Source organism: Anser anser, assembly GCF_964211835.1.
Source record: "Anser anser genome assembly, chromosome: 3".
NCBI classification, from domain to species: Eukaryota; Metazoa; Chordata; class Aves; order Anseriformes; family Anatidae; genus Anser; species Anser anser.
In genome coordinates this window covers 33,897,117-33,915,902 of record NC_139722.1, presented here as the reverse complement: position 1 = coordinate 33,915,902, position 18,786 = coordinate 33,897,117, and the positions used below count along the sequence as shown (strand labels likewise).

Sequence of the window (18,786 nt, the reverse complement as noted above, 5' to 3'; positions counted from 1 at the left end):
CACAGAATATTTTAAAGGAATGAAAAATCATTCAAAAATACCATCTTAAAATCAGTTACCATTATACAAAACATATGTTCCATAATCAGTTTTTCAGAAGACTTTTTTTAAATAAAAAAACATAATTCTCTGTATGTATCTCATTCTGTGCTCGAGTCAGTATCAGCTGGAGACGGAAAACAGCAGTAAATGATTAGAAGAACGAACTGGTACGCTTACAAATGTGAGTTACTTACTTCTGAAGACAGGTAAAATGCAAATACTACCTCTGTTGTATGTACTACCGTCACACTTAAAACATATTACTGTGCACTAGAAACGGATGTAAAATTGCTAAGGAAAAAAAATCATGTTTGGTTTTATAAAACTAAAGCGCTCCTAGTTTGAGAGCAGTTTAAAAATTGGCCTTAACTTTTGATGCAGTTCTGGTTTGACAAAAGTTCTTAATGTCTTAACTCACACTTCACTGAACTCCTGGAACTCACTTTTTAATGACTGAAACATCACTTTTTTTTTATTTTTATTATTTTTAAGACTACAGTATAGCCTGCCTGCTGCTGCAGCCTAAGTGTCCACTTTCCTATCTCCCTTCTGCACACAGTACTTTGCAGGGTATTACCTACTACAGTGCTACTCCATGGTGGTCTCTTGAGACTATTACAGAGGTCAAGCTAGAGACCCATGTAAGAATTATTTTTGTACTTAACCATGGGATTCATTTCCTCCTTATGACGAAACTCTAGCTTTTTAAATTTAGTTTTAAACTTCAAATGGCTAATAACAACAAATGAACTTAACATGCATTCTTCATACAAGAAACTTGTTCTTTTAACATGTCATTAAATACTTTAAGAATGAGAAAGCATATGAGTAACAAGAAAATGTTACAAGGACAGAGGATTTATTCTAACTACACACATTATACTTTTTTTTTTTTTTTTTTTTTTTTTTTTAGGAAAAATCCAAACATATTAAGTAAAAAAAATAAATGATCAGGGAACACAAACAGCCTTAACTCTACCATTTGAGATAAACACGAGGGAGAAAAACCCTACGATTTTTTAACTATCTGTTGGCGTACAATTTTGTAAATACCTTAATCATAACTGTGATGTACTGAAAAACAGCACCACTGTAAGAAGCTGAAACTCTACTTTCCATTTCCTTAGCTTACATGTAATGCATTTCTTGTCTGCGTTCCTTAGACTTCTACAGTAGCTCTAAAGACAGTAGCAACACTTCTGAAGTGTACTGTGCTCTGTGTTGTGAACTCCACATTGACAATGAAATTTACATTATAATACACTTTCTATATTGTAAAACTAGTTAAAATAATCACTTCTTCCAAATAATTCTCTTAATCACTGACATTTTAAAGATATTATAATGTTTCTTATTAATAAATTACAAAAGAATATTTATTTGTAAATAGACACTTATACTTTGAATAGCCTAGATAAAAGCATCCTTACTCTTTCTCTGCATCTCCTTCACTTTCTTCTGCATGATCAAAGCTCCAATTATTTTTAAAACCTCCATCTCTCTTGGATTGTGATCTATCCAAAGCTGAAATGAGAACAAGTTAAGATAAGTCTTGATTTCAGGCTGGGTTATTAATCAACACAAACTAGAGGAGTAAACCAGATGTACATATTTTCCCCAAATATTTATTTTGTTGATGTCAACATTTAACTACCATTTGAGAAAATAAGTTCAGCAACACAGTGGCGAGTCATTTTCCTAGATAAATACAAGTAATTATCTGTCAATATCTTGGTTAGCAATGCAGTAGGTTAGCACGCTATTAAAATTATCAAGTGAGGTACTCAGCCGTTTTACTGATAACTGTAAATTTAAGGGTTCCTTTTCTGATATGAACTATATGCGACATGCACAAAGGCTCCTTATCTTTATTGTTTAAATGTCTAGTTTCCAAACGCATTTAATTTTTCCATATAAAAGCAACAGTTTTCAACTACCCCAAATACAGTTTCAATGTAACATGCTTTTTTTAATCCAACATCTGACACCAACATGACTTAGTGTTTGATGCTAACTGAAATTTGAGAGTTAGAATCAATTAAGTGAGAACCTGTACTTCCTGAGAACATTCACACAGTATCTGATCTCCAACTTATCTATTGCAGTATCTAATAGCATGGAGATTTTCTTATAATATGATATTAGGGTACTTTTAAGTGAAGGAGAACCAGAATATGTCAGCAGTACTCATTAAGGTTAAATCACCGTTTACCTGGGCCCCAAGAACTGGGCTAAGAGCTGTTTAGCACAAATTCTCTATGACTAATTAAACAGCAGCTTTGATTCTGGTGCGATTTGAATGTGTATTTTCTTACTATGTTTTTCTTTACATAGTTGTAAATATGTTTAAAAATAATGAATGTGATGCCATACTTTGTTAGAAAAGAAAAAAAATCAGTCAACAACAGATGTCTAGGGAAAAGTATGAACAGTGCACAATGCAGTATCGATCGCAACCAATCTCAGCTTCCAGCTACTTGCACCTACCAAGGACTTCCAGAGCCACAGATGATATTATATTTTTATGACTGTCAGCCTTTGCTGAGCTTTATTGTTTTCCCTGCTTGCTTTTTTTTTATTATTATCAATACTACCTTACAGAATCAACAGCATCTTGCAGTAAATAGTGCCTCCCTTACATTATATAAATATCTCCCCTTTTTGTTTGTCCTGATTGAATCTGGCATCTTTTGCTTCTCTGTAGTACTTCAATCCTCTGGTTCTTGTACTGGTGAAGACAGTAATAAGTAATCCTTCCCTACTCACTCATGATTGCATACATCTCTGTTGTGCTATTCCAGTCATCCTTTTCCCATGCAGAAAACAAACAAAATTTAGTCTATTTAATTTTCTCTCACTTAAAAGATGTTTTATAGCTTTAAATTACCCTCAGTGCTTCTCTCTGAACCTTTTCTAGCTCCACTGTATCATTTTGGAGATGGAGAAGAGCAGTAACCAACACTTAAAGAAACATTCAAGATGCCAATGTACCATGAATTCCTACAGAAGCAGCATGGTATTTCTGTTTTGTTCTTTATTCCTTTCCCAACAAATAGTGAGACTGGATTTGCTATTTTCACTACTATGGAGATCTGCTTTGATGTTATGTACTAGATACTTCCATCTTTCACTCGTGATAGGTAAGAACCAGTTCAGAGCTAATCATGGTGTACAACGATTTAGACAAATCATTCTTTTACCCATTTCTCACTCACCTGCAGTACTTGGTATGTACCAACACTGAATTTCATATATGACTTTTAACCCACAGGATGCAAATCCTGAGCATTTGCAATTTGCTTGAAGTCGCAAGACATTATACTAACCCAAGTAAAGCTAGCAACACCTACAAACTTTTGCCACCTCACCATCAAACCCTTTTTCTTTTACCTGTGCATTCATTACACAGATCCTTGTGGAATTCAACTGGTTATTCCTTCTATTAAAAAACTGAACCATTTTTGCCCTCTACCCATCTGTTGTCAGTTGTTAAGATGTAAGACTTCCATTTTATCCAGAGGAAACTTAGCTTCCCTAAAAGCCTTTGGTAAAGGAAATGACAGAAGGAATGACCAAATTAATTTGGTTTTCATTAACCTTCTATAAATTTGGGTCATAGGGTCAAAGGTCACGGATGAGAAGTTCCTCAAATACCCCCTGCTACCTTTTCAAAAAGGTGGTATCATATTAGCTACCTTCTCCACCGGTAGCAGAAAGACGATGCTAACCAAGAAGTAACGTGCTGTGGTCATTTCCTGCTTTATCCTCAAGGTCCTCTTGTAACACTTGGATAAATGCCACTTCACCCCGCTGCCTTGCTCATTGTTTGCTTGATGTACTACATTTTGTTCCGCTGATGTTTTGTTTTGAGACATAAATCTATCATATTCCTTCTTAAGAAAAATTCTGGCATGAAGACCTCTGTAAGCGTTGTTGAAGTGGGTGCAAGCAATTCTGGTTTTCGGCTGACCTCATCTTCTCCAAAGCCTCCTTTTATAACTTCCATGTCTACACACCCTACAAGTACTCCAGAAATTCTTCTGCTGAGCCTGAAGAAAGACTCACCATTAGTTTTTACTAATTGGGAGTTTTTCTTTTTTTTTTTGACTGCCACGTTATATTTTTAAGTTTAATTCACCTGTATTTTTATTAATCTCTATTTTCCTCATTCACGCAAAAAATGAAGAAGAACAATGTTTTATTTCAGACACCTACCCGTATCCTGCTGTGTAACCATGCCAACATTTTGGGGGCCTTTTGAAGTCTATTTAAATAAGCAGCATGCATTTGCTCTAAGCTTTCAATACGGTGTCTTTAAATAACTCCCAAGCTGCCTGCAAATATTTTACCCTCTGGCTGTGTCTTTTACTTCCTTTTCAAGAATTTTAAGGGTTTCTTTAGTCTTCTTTTGCATTAAGCATTTCTACAGTGGATGATTTTCCTCCAGGTTTAGAAATTCAGCATCTTTACAGGATATTATGCACTTCAATATATGATCATATTGCAAAGTTTCCAACGCCACCACTCACAACATTCTGCAGAACAAGTACATCCTGGAATCGCAATTTCACATGAGAGAATCAATGAAGCATACTGTCACTTCCTTTTGTGCACAAGGGTTTCCTCTAGAAGGAGAGCCAAAAGGCAGCGTTTCATCAAGACTTCTGCTATCAGTGTCCACTATCTACCCAGCTTATAAATTTCTAACAGGTTACAGTTGGCATCACCCTGGTCAAGTAATCAGTAGTTCCGGTGTTAGATTTTCCTTTATAGTCATAGAATCATTAAGGTTGGAAAAGACCTCCAAAATCATCTGATCCAACCATCATCCCCCTACCGCCAATGTCACCCACTGAACCATGTCCCTAAGCACCACGTCCAACCTTTCCATGAACACCCCCAGGGACGGTGACTCCACCACCTCCCTGGGCAACCCATTCCAATACCTGACTGCTCTTTCTGAGAAGAAATGTCTCCTCATTTCCAACCTGAACCTCCCCTGAACCTCCCCTGGCCCAACTTGAGGCCATTCCCTCTAGTCCTATCACTAGTTACCTGTGAGAAGAGGACGACCCCTAGTTCCCCACACCTTCCTTTCAGGTAATTGTAGAGAGCAATAAGGTCTCCCCTCAGCCTCCTCACCTCCAGACTAAACAACTCCAGTTCCCTCAGCTGCTCCTCATAGGACTTGTGCTCCAGGCCCTTCACCAGCTTCACAGCCCTTCTCTGGACACGCTCCAGGGCCTCCATGTCCTTCTTGTACTGAGGGGCCCAAAGCTGAACACAGTACTCGAGGTGTGGCCTCACCAGAGCTGAATCCTTGAATCCATCTGGATCCCATGTAGCTTTTTGAGCCATTTGAGTCTGATCTAACTTGAACATTGTCCGGAACATACATTAACTGTTCAGCCAACACTATCTGTTCTCCATTAGTTCTCCTTTAGCCCCCATTTGTCACAATGTTTAATTATTTTCCTTCTAATTTCAAGTTCATTCTGCCAGCTTCCAGTTCTCCCATTTTACCCGATATATTTTTCTGTGTTCCTTTATACAAATAAGGTAAATACTTTTCTTACAGGATTTTTTTTTTTGTGCTTCTTATGTTTAGATCAGACTATTGCACTTACTCTTTTATACCTGCATTCCTGATTGAGTTTTACCAGCTGCAGTAGGGGACAAAATTTTTGGTACTGAATGTACGTTACATCGAACCATGTGCTGCTACACTTCTATCAGCCTCCCCTCACTCTTTAGGTGCCAACAGACCAGCTCTATTTTCGTTCTGAGAAAATCCATCTCACTGCACAGAACTCCCTCTCCTAAGAAGAGATATGTATGTTAATCCATCTTCCCCACATTTTTTTTTCTGACATTGGCTGGTTTTGTGGTCCTGCACTTGCTACAGAAGGCGCTAAGTTTTCTATCACAGGGATCAATACTACCAGCTCTTTTATTGCATTCTCTACAGATCTTCAGCTATCTTACAAAGTTTACCATCTCTGTACCCAAAAGACAAGTTGTCACGGATTCCATCTACTGTCATAAACCCAGAAACCTGTTTGTGCACTAATCCAGTCCATCACTGTAGACCAGCTCAGTCGTCCATGGAAGAACACCCTTGGAACCCCAGCTCTGCTCTCTCGGCTCTGGATCAATTTTAACATCCTCTAGCATTCCTGGCTCTACCAAAAATATGCATCTAGAAGTGCATCATCATCTCAACTAGACTGTTCACCCAAGTTACTTGATCTAAATGGTCACTTGGGACCTGATTCTATACAGGATTGTTTTTTGTATTTTTAAAGAGCGGTAAGATGTCATGTGTCAGAAATGCTGTTTCAAACTATTTTCTAAGACTTGAATTTGCAACCTGTATGTTGCAGTTTTTACTAGTATACTGGCTCTGGTAGTATGCATACGAATACTACCATCTGCCAGCAAGACAGATTCATACCCAGAAGGTGAAAATATTCAAATAAGCAGACCTGGCCATAAGAGTAGCCAACAGAAGTCAATTACTCTCCCTTTGCCCAAGAAAGGCAGCATGTTGGAACAGATTTCACTATCAAGCACAAATCATTATTCCTCTCTCTACAAGCTCCCTCTCAAGCTGGAAGATTAGAGCCCCAGAAACTAGATGGAATTTAAGTGGACATCTTATACAGGTGTGTCAAATGTATTTCACTGCTTGTTAAAACAATTATCATTTACATGCCATTTTTAAAATGCCAATTAAACAAGATTTGCTGGAATACTGTACTTCAGTTTTTATTAAATCTTTTGTTTTTAACCACATCCTGAAGCCATCCTCTTAAAAATCTACATGTTGCCTTTTTAGCTAAAACTTAACCAATTAACAGATTTTGGATTACAAAGTACACCTGCTGGAAGAACAGCAGAAAGCAGATTGACCTCTCTAAGTTACTGAGCGTTGACACAGTTTTGTAAACTCCTTTAGCAGGAGTTTCCATCATTCAACAATGTTGTTGAATAATTCCTAAGCTAGAGGAAAAAAAATATTCGCAATGGATCTCTATGAAATGAGAGCAAAGTTGCACATTTGCAAAAAAAATAAATGAATCTGCCCATCAACAGTGAAGTGAGGAGTGGCATATGCAGTACTTAGTGAAGCGCTAGTGTCCAACAGAAAATGGCATTCTGGAAGATTTGGTTGTATGTCTTGTACTCTGTGGTGTAAGGCCAGTCATTCCATGTGAATCTATATTATGGTTGTCCAGAAGAGCATACCTCTAATATTGTTCTAGATGTGATACCACACACACTTACTGGTCACACAAAGAACACCCTTAACTCCTCTAGGAAAGCTATTTGTTCCTATCATTAGATAGCCAGAGACCTTAACGTTTCTATTACAATGCCCAGAAGCATTTACAAGTCTTTAGTCTGCTGAGATCCCATGTATTTCTGTGTGTCCAAGCAACACCCTGCACATAAAACCTAAACCAAAGGTTTGCTTTGGGACAAAGGAGTTTTTCCAGAGGACCTGAAATTTACATACTTTTTTCCCAGTACACTGGTCTAAAACCAGAAATAACACAAGCTTTATCTTACAAACATTTCGACATCACAACTGCAGACAACTTAGCAGACACTGTAGCATTCACATAAAAAATGCAAGTTAATTTAAATGCACTCAGACTCATTCCCTTCATCCACACTCATATTTAGGTAATGTATAAAGAATGCTTCTGAGCTAATCTGTTGTTCATTGGAAGTCGTCATATGTATTGATAAGAGAATACGATTATTCATAAAAATGTGACTAATTTAGAGTAATTTATGGTTGTTTTTACTTTCCCTGTTGTTTCCTTACTCTTTCAGATAGGCTTCTGTGTAAACTAGCTTTTTATCTTCCAGGTTTGATATGATCAGCTCTAACAGGCCAACTGTCTAACCACAGTAAGGCCGCACTGTCATTATTTCGTAGCAGCATTGCACGAACTGTTTTACGCACCCCCCTCACTTCCTAAAAGCTGGGGATCCTTGCTCCTGCCCTGCACCCTGCATATGGCAGCCCAGATGTTTCTTCACCAAGAGCAGGCCTGGGAAAAGAACCAATTTGGGCAAAAAAAGCACGCACATGCGTGTGCCTGTGCGTGTGATGGAATTATTTGTCAGGCCTATCAGCTCCCACCTGTTCAGCCACACCACCACAGCACAGCTGTGACTGCACAGCAGAGGTAAGGGGTATACAGGACCAGACTGTTTTAGGCGCTAATGATGCCAAAAAAATCTCCATGGAACCATAGCTTAGCCTGCATTTATAGCTAAACATTCAGAGATCTATTGTTTAAAAGATGCTTCACCTTTCTTCCTAAATTACCCAGAGATACAAAAACGATGCAAACTCACTTCCAGGAGTAGGCAGCAATTATAAATTGATAGTGAGATACTCCATGAAGTACATAGTTCAGTGGTAAAGCTCTGATGCTATCTAAAGGATACAAAGTATGGACACAACATTGTTACATTACACATGAAGTCAACTTCATTTCTCAGATACTTCACAAAAATAGTAATAAACTTTTTAGGAATGCTATGGGAACAGAAAACCAATGATAAACACAAAGCATCCACTACGAGACCAAAAAGAAAAACTGCGAAGAAAAAGCATTCGTAAGAGGTACATAGTTCAAAGATGGAAAAGCATCTGCATGTCCTGACCAAAGCCCCTTTTTTCCCTCCAGAACTTCCATGTGCACTGTGCTCCTTACAGCGCAGAGGATCGTGCAGAATGATTGGAACCAACAACACAGAACTGCTTAAGCACGAACACTCGCTGAACTTTTGCCATTTTCTGAGAAGAACTGATAACAACAGCTAACAAAGGAGGACAGCTTTGAAGTACATGTTTTCTTTACAACCTCTTTGATGGTTTTTCTAGTAAGACAGCAGTGGTAACCATACGACAGGCAGCCAGTGTTTCCTTGACCCCTTCTACTGACTGTCCCAACAGAGAAGCATAGGAGGCTGCCATTGGGATAGAATCAGAAAACAACATAGAAGTACTTCTAAAGGTCCTCTTCAGTTACATCAGCAGCCAAAGGACTGCTAAGGAAAATGTGGACACATTGCTCAGTGACACAGGGGACCTAGCGACAAAAGTCACAGAAAAGACCAAGGAACCCAATCCTCCTCCCCCTGCTCCCATTTCTGTGCTAAGTTCTGCCCTCCAACCTCCCAGTACCCAGCTCTACGAGCAGAATCTGTGGGAACACAGCACCATCAGCTGTCAAGGAAGATACAATTAATAAACATTTAAGCCAGTTCTACACACATAAGCCCAAAAGATCAGACGAGGCATCTGATGGCACTGAGGAAGCGTGCCAGTATCTAGGACACTTTTCTACCAGGTCACGGCAATTGAGAGAGTTTCCCAATGACTGGAAAAACATCATACCTATCTTCAAGATAGGCCGTGAGTATGATCCCGGGGAACTACAGGCTGATCTGCCTCACCTCAACCCCAGAGAATGGTATGGGTCGTATCCCTCCAGGAATCCTTCAGCTACATGAGGACAAGAAGTTGAATGAACAGCATGGATTCAGTAAGGGCAAACTGTGGCAGACTAAACTGTCTGCACTTCACTGCAGGAGGACTGGCTCTTCGGGTAAGAGGAGAGCAATGGATGTTGCATGCCTTGACTTCTGGGAGGACTTTGACATGGTCTCCCACAGGGACCTTTTATCTAGATTGGAGAGACATGGAATAAGTAGTGAATTATAAGGAGAGTGGAAAACTAGCTGGACCAAACGGAAACCAGCACCATCAAAGAATGATGACAAATCCAGCTGTCTGCATCCCTCAGCAATCAGTACCAGGGCCAATACTGCCTAAAGTCTTTGCTAACACTCAGGATGTTGAGGTCAAGTGCAGTTGGCAAGTTTGCAGACAATACTAAATCTGGGGAAGCAGCTGATACACTGGAAGCCAGGGCTGCTGTTCAGAGAGACCTGGTAGGCTGGAGAAATGGGCTGACAAGACCCTTACTAAGTTCAACAAAAGCATCCGTGATCACAGATGCAAGCCTGCATCAGGAATGGAACAAGCCTGGGCAGTGGCACAGCTGGGGGCTGGCTGGTTAGGGAGCAGCTTCTCGGCAGGATCTGGGGGTCCCAACAGACAGCAAGTTGAACATAGGTCAACAGCGCAGCCAGACAGCTGACAAAGTTCTGTCAGCAGTGAAGAGAAACAACTCTTCCTCTCCATAGTGCACTTGTGACAGCGTATCTAGAGTACTGCATTCAGTTTTGCACTAGCCAGTGTAACAAAGACATTGAAACACTGGAGCAAGTCCAGCCGAGGGCTGTCAAGACAGCTGGGGGTCTGAGGACATGGCATACAGGGAGAGGATGAAAGAGCTGGGCTCACTCAGGCTTAAAAAAAAGGGGGGGGGGGGGGGGTGATAAGTCTTGGTTTGGGCAGGAGGTTCCAACCTACCTAATTCCGACCAGCGGCCACTCAGGTCCCAACCTATGTGATTGTAAGACAAAACTCAAAACAGTAATCAGTTGTGGGCACAAATCTTCTCCCAAGGAACTGCGCCATCATCACAAATGCTTCCAGAATTAAGTATCTCCATCACTTTCCTTCTCTTCTCTCTCTCAGTAAGCCTGTCACCTACTCAATCTTTCCACAGAAGTTAAATAACATCAAAAGGCAAAAAGATCCAGCTATGTAAGACCTGTGTTGCTAGATGGAAAACACACCAAAAAATCAGAAAAGAAGGAGAAAGCTTCAGTACTTTTATAGTCAGATATTTTCTCTGTATCTATCTTTCCCATTTTTTAGGAAAATTTGGAGAATAAAAGGTTAGGATAGAGCAGGGACAATTTCTGAACTGCCAATGTACTCTAAAAATGTGAAAGTATATAAAGCTAACAAGCCATTTCAAAGAGGATGACACTTGAGTAAGAATTCTAGAATGTGATTCCTGTGGCAAATCACTATGTGACATTAATCATACATGATCTCAAGTTTTGAATACTGGAAGAGTTTTAGAAGATAAGCAAAACGCAGCAGGAAACAGTAGATTATGCATCTGATTTGCACACTTCTGATTTCAGACTTCGTTATGCACTGCTGGACCTATCTTCATAAAAAAGCTAAGCTTGTGCAACAGAGTATGTAGCAGCACTAAACAAACAGCCATCTATTTTTAGAAAGTGCTGAAAGGCAGTTATAGATACAGTAAGATTAACCATCTAGCCTAACTACCTGGAGATCAGGCAACCAACGCTTCAAGAAGGTTTCCAGGTTTGATGCAATAATTGGAACTTCAGATTGAAATAAAGCACTCTACCTATATAACTATAAAGAAGGGAAAAAAAACACACAAGAATTTATATTATTTATACTTCTAGAATTATCCAGAAAACTTTGCAAGAGGATTTTGGGCAGGTGTTGTCCCCCCTGTAAAACTATAGTCCAGAAAGGTTCCATGACAAGAAAATAACTTGCAAAGATATGACAGAAGAAGAAACCCTAAAACGTTATTCAAGGAGAAAAAAGCCAGACACTTCTTTGATGCTGTCAGTTGCTCAAAATCCTCCTGGACAGCAAAAAAAGCACACAAAAAGAAAACAACAAAGAAAACCTCAATAATTTGGTCAAATGAAAAGGGCACATCTCAGAAAAATCTGAGCAAAGAAAGGATGAAAGGAGGATGAAAGAGTTATTTAAACTCTAGGCTATGAGAACAGTTTGCATTTACCTTTCTGTAGAGGCCAAAGACCTGTTTTTTTTCCCTATTCCCTGTGACACTGGTAAGCCTTCACACCCATACAAGAGGGCAGTCAGCTGGATTAGATTGCTAATATGGCTGAAAACTAGTGCAGGCTAGCTCCACCAACACTTTTTCTTCATCTAAAATGAGTTTTCTGCCAACTTAGCTCCTCCAGCCAACTTGCTGTGAAGCCAGGGAAGCGCAGGTGTTGACACAAGCGAAGCTGCACAAGCCCAGGCCCTGGGAGGGGCGGCAGGACAGACTGACAGCAGCGCCGAGCTGGTACGCCTGGCCCAGCTGAAAATCGCTGCTGCGGTGGACTTGCAGGGCCACATGGTACGGCCCCACAGCTGGGGGCTTCTACCGGTTACAAAATGACCCTGCACACATACACACAGTTAGAAATAAAGTAGATTGCTGTCTTTTTTAAAAATAAATACAAAAAAAAAAAATCAAAGAAGTGCAACACACGAATGGACAACAAACTCCTGCATGCATTAGACGCACTCTGTGGACTTCAAGTCCATTTGCAATCAGATGGTGTTAGGTCGATGGATGGACTTGATGATCCTAAGGGTCTTTTCCAACCCAAATAATTCCATGGTCAAAGCTGTAAGGCAAGGGAACCAGAGACCAGTTCAGCAGACATCGAGCAGCTGGTCACCCAACAGCTCTGCAGGCTCCACTGGCTGTATAATGCAAGCTTGGATATTACATTTAAGTATCTTTACTGAATCCCATTACGCAAAGTTTAAGTAAATTTGAAGAAAATATTGTAGCGTAAGTGCACACACACACAGAGACGACATCAACACAGTAACATGTTTGCAAATTTCTCTATTGCGTCACCACAGAAAGGAATTCTAGCTTCTTCACACTATTTCTTTCCTCTGAGACAATACAGATTAGCAGCTGCAAGGGGGGTGGTTTAAAATGGCAGAGCATTGCAACTACATCATTACATTTACAACACAAATTTTTGTAATGCAAGTATTGAAGTTAAACAGACCTAACAACGAGTTTCAGGAACAGTGACAACTGTTAACTAAACCACAGTACGCTAAAATTCTCTTTAAAAAGGAAAAAATAATAATAATTAAAAAAAAAAACTTTAACATCCCTGGAAAAACAAACATTTTCTCAATCGTTACTTTTAATGGCAGCGAAAACAAGGAAGTACTATCAATCAAGTAATTTTTAATATAACAAAAATAACACATGTCAGCTTGCTAACTGCACCCAATTCTGAACTTGCTTTTCAAGAGCTATCACTCAAAAGACAACTGAAGCAAAACACTCGGCTTTTAAGAGACTATCCTACAGCTGGAGATGGGCTTCTGCCATCTTCAACCGAACATGCAACCTGCATTTATCTTCATCAAAAAACTATCAAGATCTAGGGAAGTGTGTTCTGGGTTTCTATCGGTCCTTTCTATTCCAACTCACTCTTCCAAACAAGCGCAGTGCCTTCTCCATCTAGCAAGCACTGCACTAGACGACAAACAGCTTTTTGACTACATGCATGATGGAGATTTTTTTTCCTGGTATCCATCAGGTAAAGGTTCAGTTACTACCAACTTGCCTTATGGCAGCATCTAGTAATCTCACCTGAAGGCTTACCAACCGACTGTGCTAGGCACATGCAGTCATAATAACCAGGACCAGAGCAGTCCGGAAGTCTATTTTTTAAAAATTTATTCTTTATTTTAAAGGACCCTTAGGGTGGCTCTTGAGCAGTAAGCCATGGTAGAAATAAAATTACAATGGACTGCAGTGTTTCCAAAAGAAGTGAGCCTCAGAAATTACAAAGGCAATTGCAAACATGAAACCTACCATCCACTGCATAGTTCAAATTCTCATCTAATGGGCTCTTGAATAATCTTTCTGTTAGACTGTCGTATTAAATTCTGTCATCAGCAGGATATTCATATTTTGTTAAATGAGCCATAAAAATCGGACATGCCAAACAAACACAACATTATATCCTACAACTTTAATAAAAATACATCAACAGAATGAATTTTAGTACAAGAGAAAACAATTTTACTGCAGCGGACAAAAACATTCTCATGAAAATAACAAATATTTTCACAGCTGTTTCTTAGAAACATAAATTTCTAAAATTAAATAATATTAATCATGTCACGCAGCACGGTGTTTTACCAGGCCAGCCAAATGTTATCCTTATTTATCATTCCCCAAAATCTCTGTGGCAAGTTTTATTTAAAAAAAAATAAAAAAATAACAATAGCGGGGAGACTTTGCTTCAGCTACAGCTTATACGGTCTGAAAACAAACAAAAATGGGAAAGCTTTGCACAGCGCTTCGCAATCATCACTTGAAGATTCGATCAGAGCGAGATACACTGAATTCGACTCCTTTCACTCCTAATTACTCTTTCACAGGAGTCACTGAGACAAGCATTGAGAAACGTTTTCTTGCCTCCCGCAGCATTTGCCCGTTACCAAAACCTGCTGAAAGGCCCGCTGACCAACCAGGCAAGAATAACCCCAGCCTGCTCATTTATTTCCTCCAGCCTCCACCATCAACGAGTTCTGTGCGGATCTCAACCTGTTATTTAAAATAATTGAACTTCCCTCGGCAGAGTAAAGCTGATGTTGCACAACAGGATTTATTCTTAAGTTTAAGTTCCATGCTGCACCTTAAGCTGACTTTACAGCTCACCAGAGACAGAAGGGGGAACGTCCTACTCTTGACACGCAAGAGGCCGACCGCCCCCCCTCAAAGCAATCCATTGTCCTGCCTCTCAGGCTTACCCTTCAGCAAGCAAATTCAACACAGGTTTGGCAGAGCGCTGATCCGGCAGGACAGTATACAGCAAATTCAACCTCTCTGGCAATAAACCGCTCCGTCCCTGGGGCAGTGGGCAGCGTGAGACACTGCCAGGCTGGATGCTGGGGGAGGCCAGAGGGGACAGAGCAGCAGACCTCCCCCACCTGCAGCAGGGGGCCCTCAGAGCAGCACAGCTGCACCACGTAATGCTTTAATCAGTTTAAAACGTTCTGTTAGTCCCTATGCCTAAACCAGTTAATAATTTTAAGCCTTGCAAAGAGAACCAATAAATAGTTGGCATGCAGCTTTACATTCAAAATGGAGTTGCAGCACGATAAGATAAAAGCAGCAACGTCACAGTTCACTGCTTTAGGAAATCCACGCACACAATTTATCGTTACCTTATACCAGACAATGGCATCACACCACAATCATTTTACCATTCTTTGTACAGTTTATTTTGAAGGAATTCTTTTCACATTCGGTATCTGTGAGCTGCAGCCTGCTCGTGTGCATTAGCTACGAGACACCGGTATTCAAGCTTTCATTACAATCATTTTAATAAGCAACTATCCCCATACATTATTAGAACATAATTCTTTCCATGGATTACTTTGAAAAAGTTATTCAAACAAAAGCATTGCCAAAATGTTATTTCTTTAACTTGTAGCAGACATTACACCATAAACGAAACCAAGAAGACTTCTCAAGTTATTTGCTCTTAATTTTTCCTGTTAGTTACAGTACCCAAATAACCATTAGCCATTCCGGATTCTGATTTATACTACGCTGTAATTCAGAGACTGAATCCCATTTGGCACGATCCCCAGTTCTGTGCAGGGAGACACCACCATACAAGAAAATTAAGTAAGTTTGCAACACTTTTACTACATTCTATTTAAAGTACTCAAAGACATCTCACAGCTATGTGTATGTACTAAGGAACTAAGCTCTAGTTATAGTGTCAGCAGTTCTCAAACAAAAACTTCCATCCTAAACATTTGTGTCACTGAATTAGGCAATGATTTAATGAATAAAACCACACCATTTGATTTTAACTCACTATGCAACACCAGATTATCTTCACGATATTTCCTGAAGGCCAAGAAATGTCTTGGCATCAGCAGCAGAATCAAAAACATCTTTTATTTTGGATTTGTGAAGGGACAGGGCAATAGGGATTACCAGGTAACTCTTTTTGGACCATGGCATCCACCAACACAAGCTGAAGAGCACCCACCCATTCAGAAAAGTGCCATTTACTCCTGAGAATGTGACATTCATAAGCAACTGACTTGGCCAACGCAAGACACCAACTCTGACTCCACCACAGCTTAAGATCAGCTTCACCTGAAAATATTACACGTTCACCGCTGTTGAATACTGTAAGAGAAGGCTTAAGACATGCTTTTAAAAATTAAGGAAGATAAAATTACTGCTGTGTTTATTTCTACGTAATGAATAAGAATATACATATATATATTTAAGCAAGAACTAATCGAGAGCATCAAACAGATTTCAACCTATGAAAAGTAACTCTGCCCTACAAAAACTCCAACTTTAAACCAAACGGGCACTAAAAGTGGGGCCTGAAGAACGAAACACTCCAACTCTGTTTTTCCCCCAATGGAAGTGTCTTCCAGAACAACTAAGTTAAGAGTTACATTTGTGCTTCTTGCCCCAAAAGTATTTGTCCCCTCTATCTCTACAGCCTCCCCCACTGCAGCAGCTCCATTTTTATCTTGTTTTCTCAGCCTCCTGCAGTATCTTAAGCTATCCTGCACTCTTTCACTCCTCTCTTCAACACACACACATCCATGCACGCACACGCTGACCTGTGCACAGAGTCCCCCTGCTCCCCTGGCCCCTGACTTCTCAGCCAGTGTGGGTACAAAAATCACTTTGCAGCAAACTGAGCCATGCTGAGGAAACACTGAAGCCTTTGCTTGCAGGACTCCAATTTTTGGTTCTTCTGAATTAGTAAAGTGGGCAAATTTCACAAAGTCTCAATCTATTTACTTGTGAGGTATCTACTCTTCAAACAAAGAGGTTCAAAAGATGTTAGTAGGAACAGAAGAAAAAAATTGATGATGGCTAAAAAAAACCCACCCAAACACCACACATTCTTATAAAGCATTATTTAAAAGTGACAAGTTGAGTTTGGCAATTAGTCTCACTTTACAGGACCTGCTACAACACAAAGCACCTTGACATCCCTCGGTTATCTCAATTATAGACGCAGCTAAAACCCTACAGAAAAGAGGAAGCCTGATACTGCACTGAAATGTATGCGTAGTCTTTCAGAAACAATAGCAATAAAAGCCAAAGTAGTTGTTTAGATCATTTCAGTAAATAATCCATTATGTGTTTTATCTCTGTACATAAAACAAGCAGCAAAATACTAAAATATCCAAATAGGCTCATTATAAAAGTATTTGTGCGAGCAAGACATTTGCAAAATGCTGACTTATCTTTGCTAGCAAGCCATATATTGATACTATTATTTATGTTATTACTATTATTTTTACACTTACCCTTACATAAAGAAGAGTGTAAGGATCTATTCTATGAAGATTGCCAAGTTCCTGGTTTGGATTTGTTTTTGTTTTTTTGCCACTAAAAGACAGTAGAATTTCTCCACTTTTTCTGAGAAAAAGTAGTGTTTTCCTACCAAATCTAAGTGCCAGAAAGTAACGAATGAGGCCTGCTGCACAACACAATTACTTACACCCAAAACTTTTATGTCCCAGTTAGTGCAAAACTATTACAGCAGCAGCTACCAAATGATAGATGTGCTTTTAACTAAAACCCAGAAAATTGCACACAGATGCCTTCCAATTTAGAAAGCCAAGGACAAGTCTGGGCTCCTAAAATCCCATCTCAAAATTAACCAGGAAGAGGTGATGTGGAAGCAGACTTGGGCACAGGCTATTATTTTAGACTATGCTACTGAGTGTATTACAACACGTTTAGAGAGCATTCAAAAACTACAATTTTTTTACTATCTTTCCACATGCTTTAAGCTGTTTGTCTTTTTATTAAGATTTCATGCCATTTATCGCTGATGTTAGATTGACAAAAAACACGATAGTATGAAGATTATTTCAATTTTAAACCCAACAAGTGGGTTTAAGATCTCCCCACTCAATACCTGAAGTTAATGCCACTGAAGTGAATGAGGAGGTTTCCTGTTCTTAAAAACGTTGGAGAGGACACTGAAACAATGGGCTGAGAAGAGAGAGATGCAATGCTGTAAAAAAATTCCAAATGGGGCTGAAGACAGGAAGACATAAGAGAGCCACTAGAGTCATGAATTTCTCACTTTCAGGTAGAAAACTACTCTCAAAAACAGAAGAAAGGAACAGAACATATCCAGACACTGATGGGGCTGAGGGAGACCAGGGTGGTCTGGTCAACAGCATAAAGAAGTTTAGCTTCTGATAAAGACAGAAGAAGGTGAATGATGCTCCTTCAGTTCCAAGCTAATACCTATCTCCTCTAGGTCATCAATAGAAGTGTCAGAAACAGCTTCAGAGACCATTAAAACAATTAATAATTTCACTGTTAAGAGTAAAATAAATAGAAGAGGGATAGCAGGTGGAAAATTTTCAAGTATTCTATCTAAATATAAACTCCACTCTGCCCTCCTAATTTGTGTTCTTCTCATCAGATTTCACAGCAAGATAAAAGTAATGAAAAAGCAGGAAAGGCTGACCACCACTTCAAATAGCAACTCTGCATCTACACAGGATCACACGCAGGGCCTGTGTTTCTGTGCTGCTCCAGAATCTCTGCCTCCTTTAAGAAAACACACAAGCCCACAACCCTTCATTTTGTGAAGACAACCCTTTATACGTGAGCTGAATGAAAAACTACGCAGTCTTCTAGAGTCCTCAGACAACTGTGAAGTTTCTTCTGCTGCTGCTAATGGGTAATCCAAACAGTTTTCTCATTTGTTATTAGGAAACCTGTAGCCAAGAAAATGGAATGAAAATTGAGCAAATTCCTGTCATGACTGCACTCAAATCTCTCAGCAGCTCTGAAGGTAGGGACTGGCAACATTCCTTACAGAGGAGGTCCTCAAACAGAAACTTCAAAATTAGTTCCCCAGTATCACTACTGTAACCACCAAGAGATTTTTAAAAGGGAAAGAAAAAAAAAAGAAGAAAACATGAAGGAATAAAAGGTTTCTCCTTTCTTCTGG

General features: G+C 39.6%; 1 protein-coding gene across 7 annotated transcripts in view; it reads right to left on the bottom strand.

Moving 5' to 3' along the window:
• The window catches only part of SENP6 (SUMO specific peptidase 6), a 94,363-nt gene that overhangs the window by 60,511 nt on the left and 15,066 nt on the right, over positions 1-18,786 (bottom strand). For 4 of the 7 annotated variants that reach the window (XM_083829937.1, XM_083829935.1, XM_083829936.1 and 1 more), the window contains exon 2: positions 1,473-1,566. The exons of the other annotated variants lie outside the window; for them this stretch is intronic. In XM_083829937.1, coding sequence (XP_083686063.1) covers positions 1,473-1,566 — 94 coding nt within the window. The remainder of the gene's footprint in view (positions 1-1,472; positions 1,567-18,786) is intronic. 7 annotated transcript variants of the gene reach the window in all.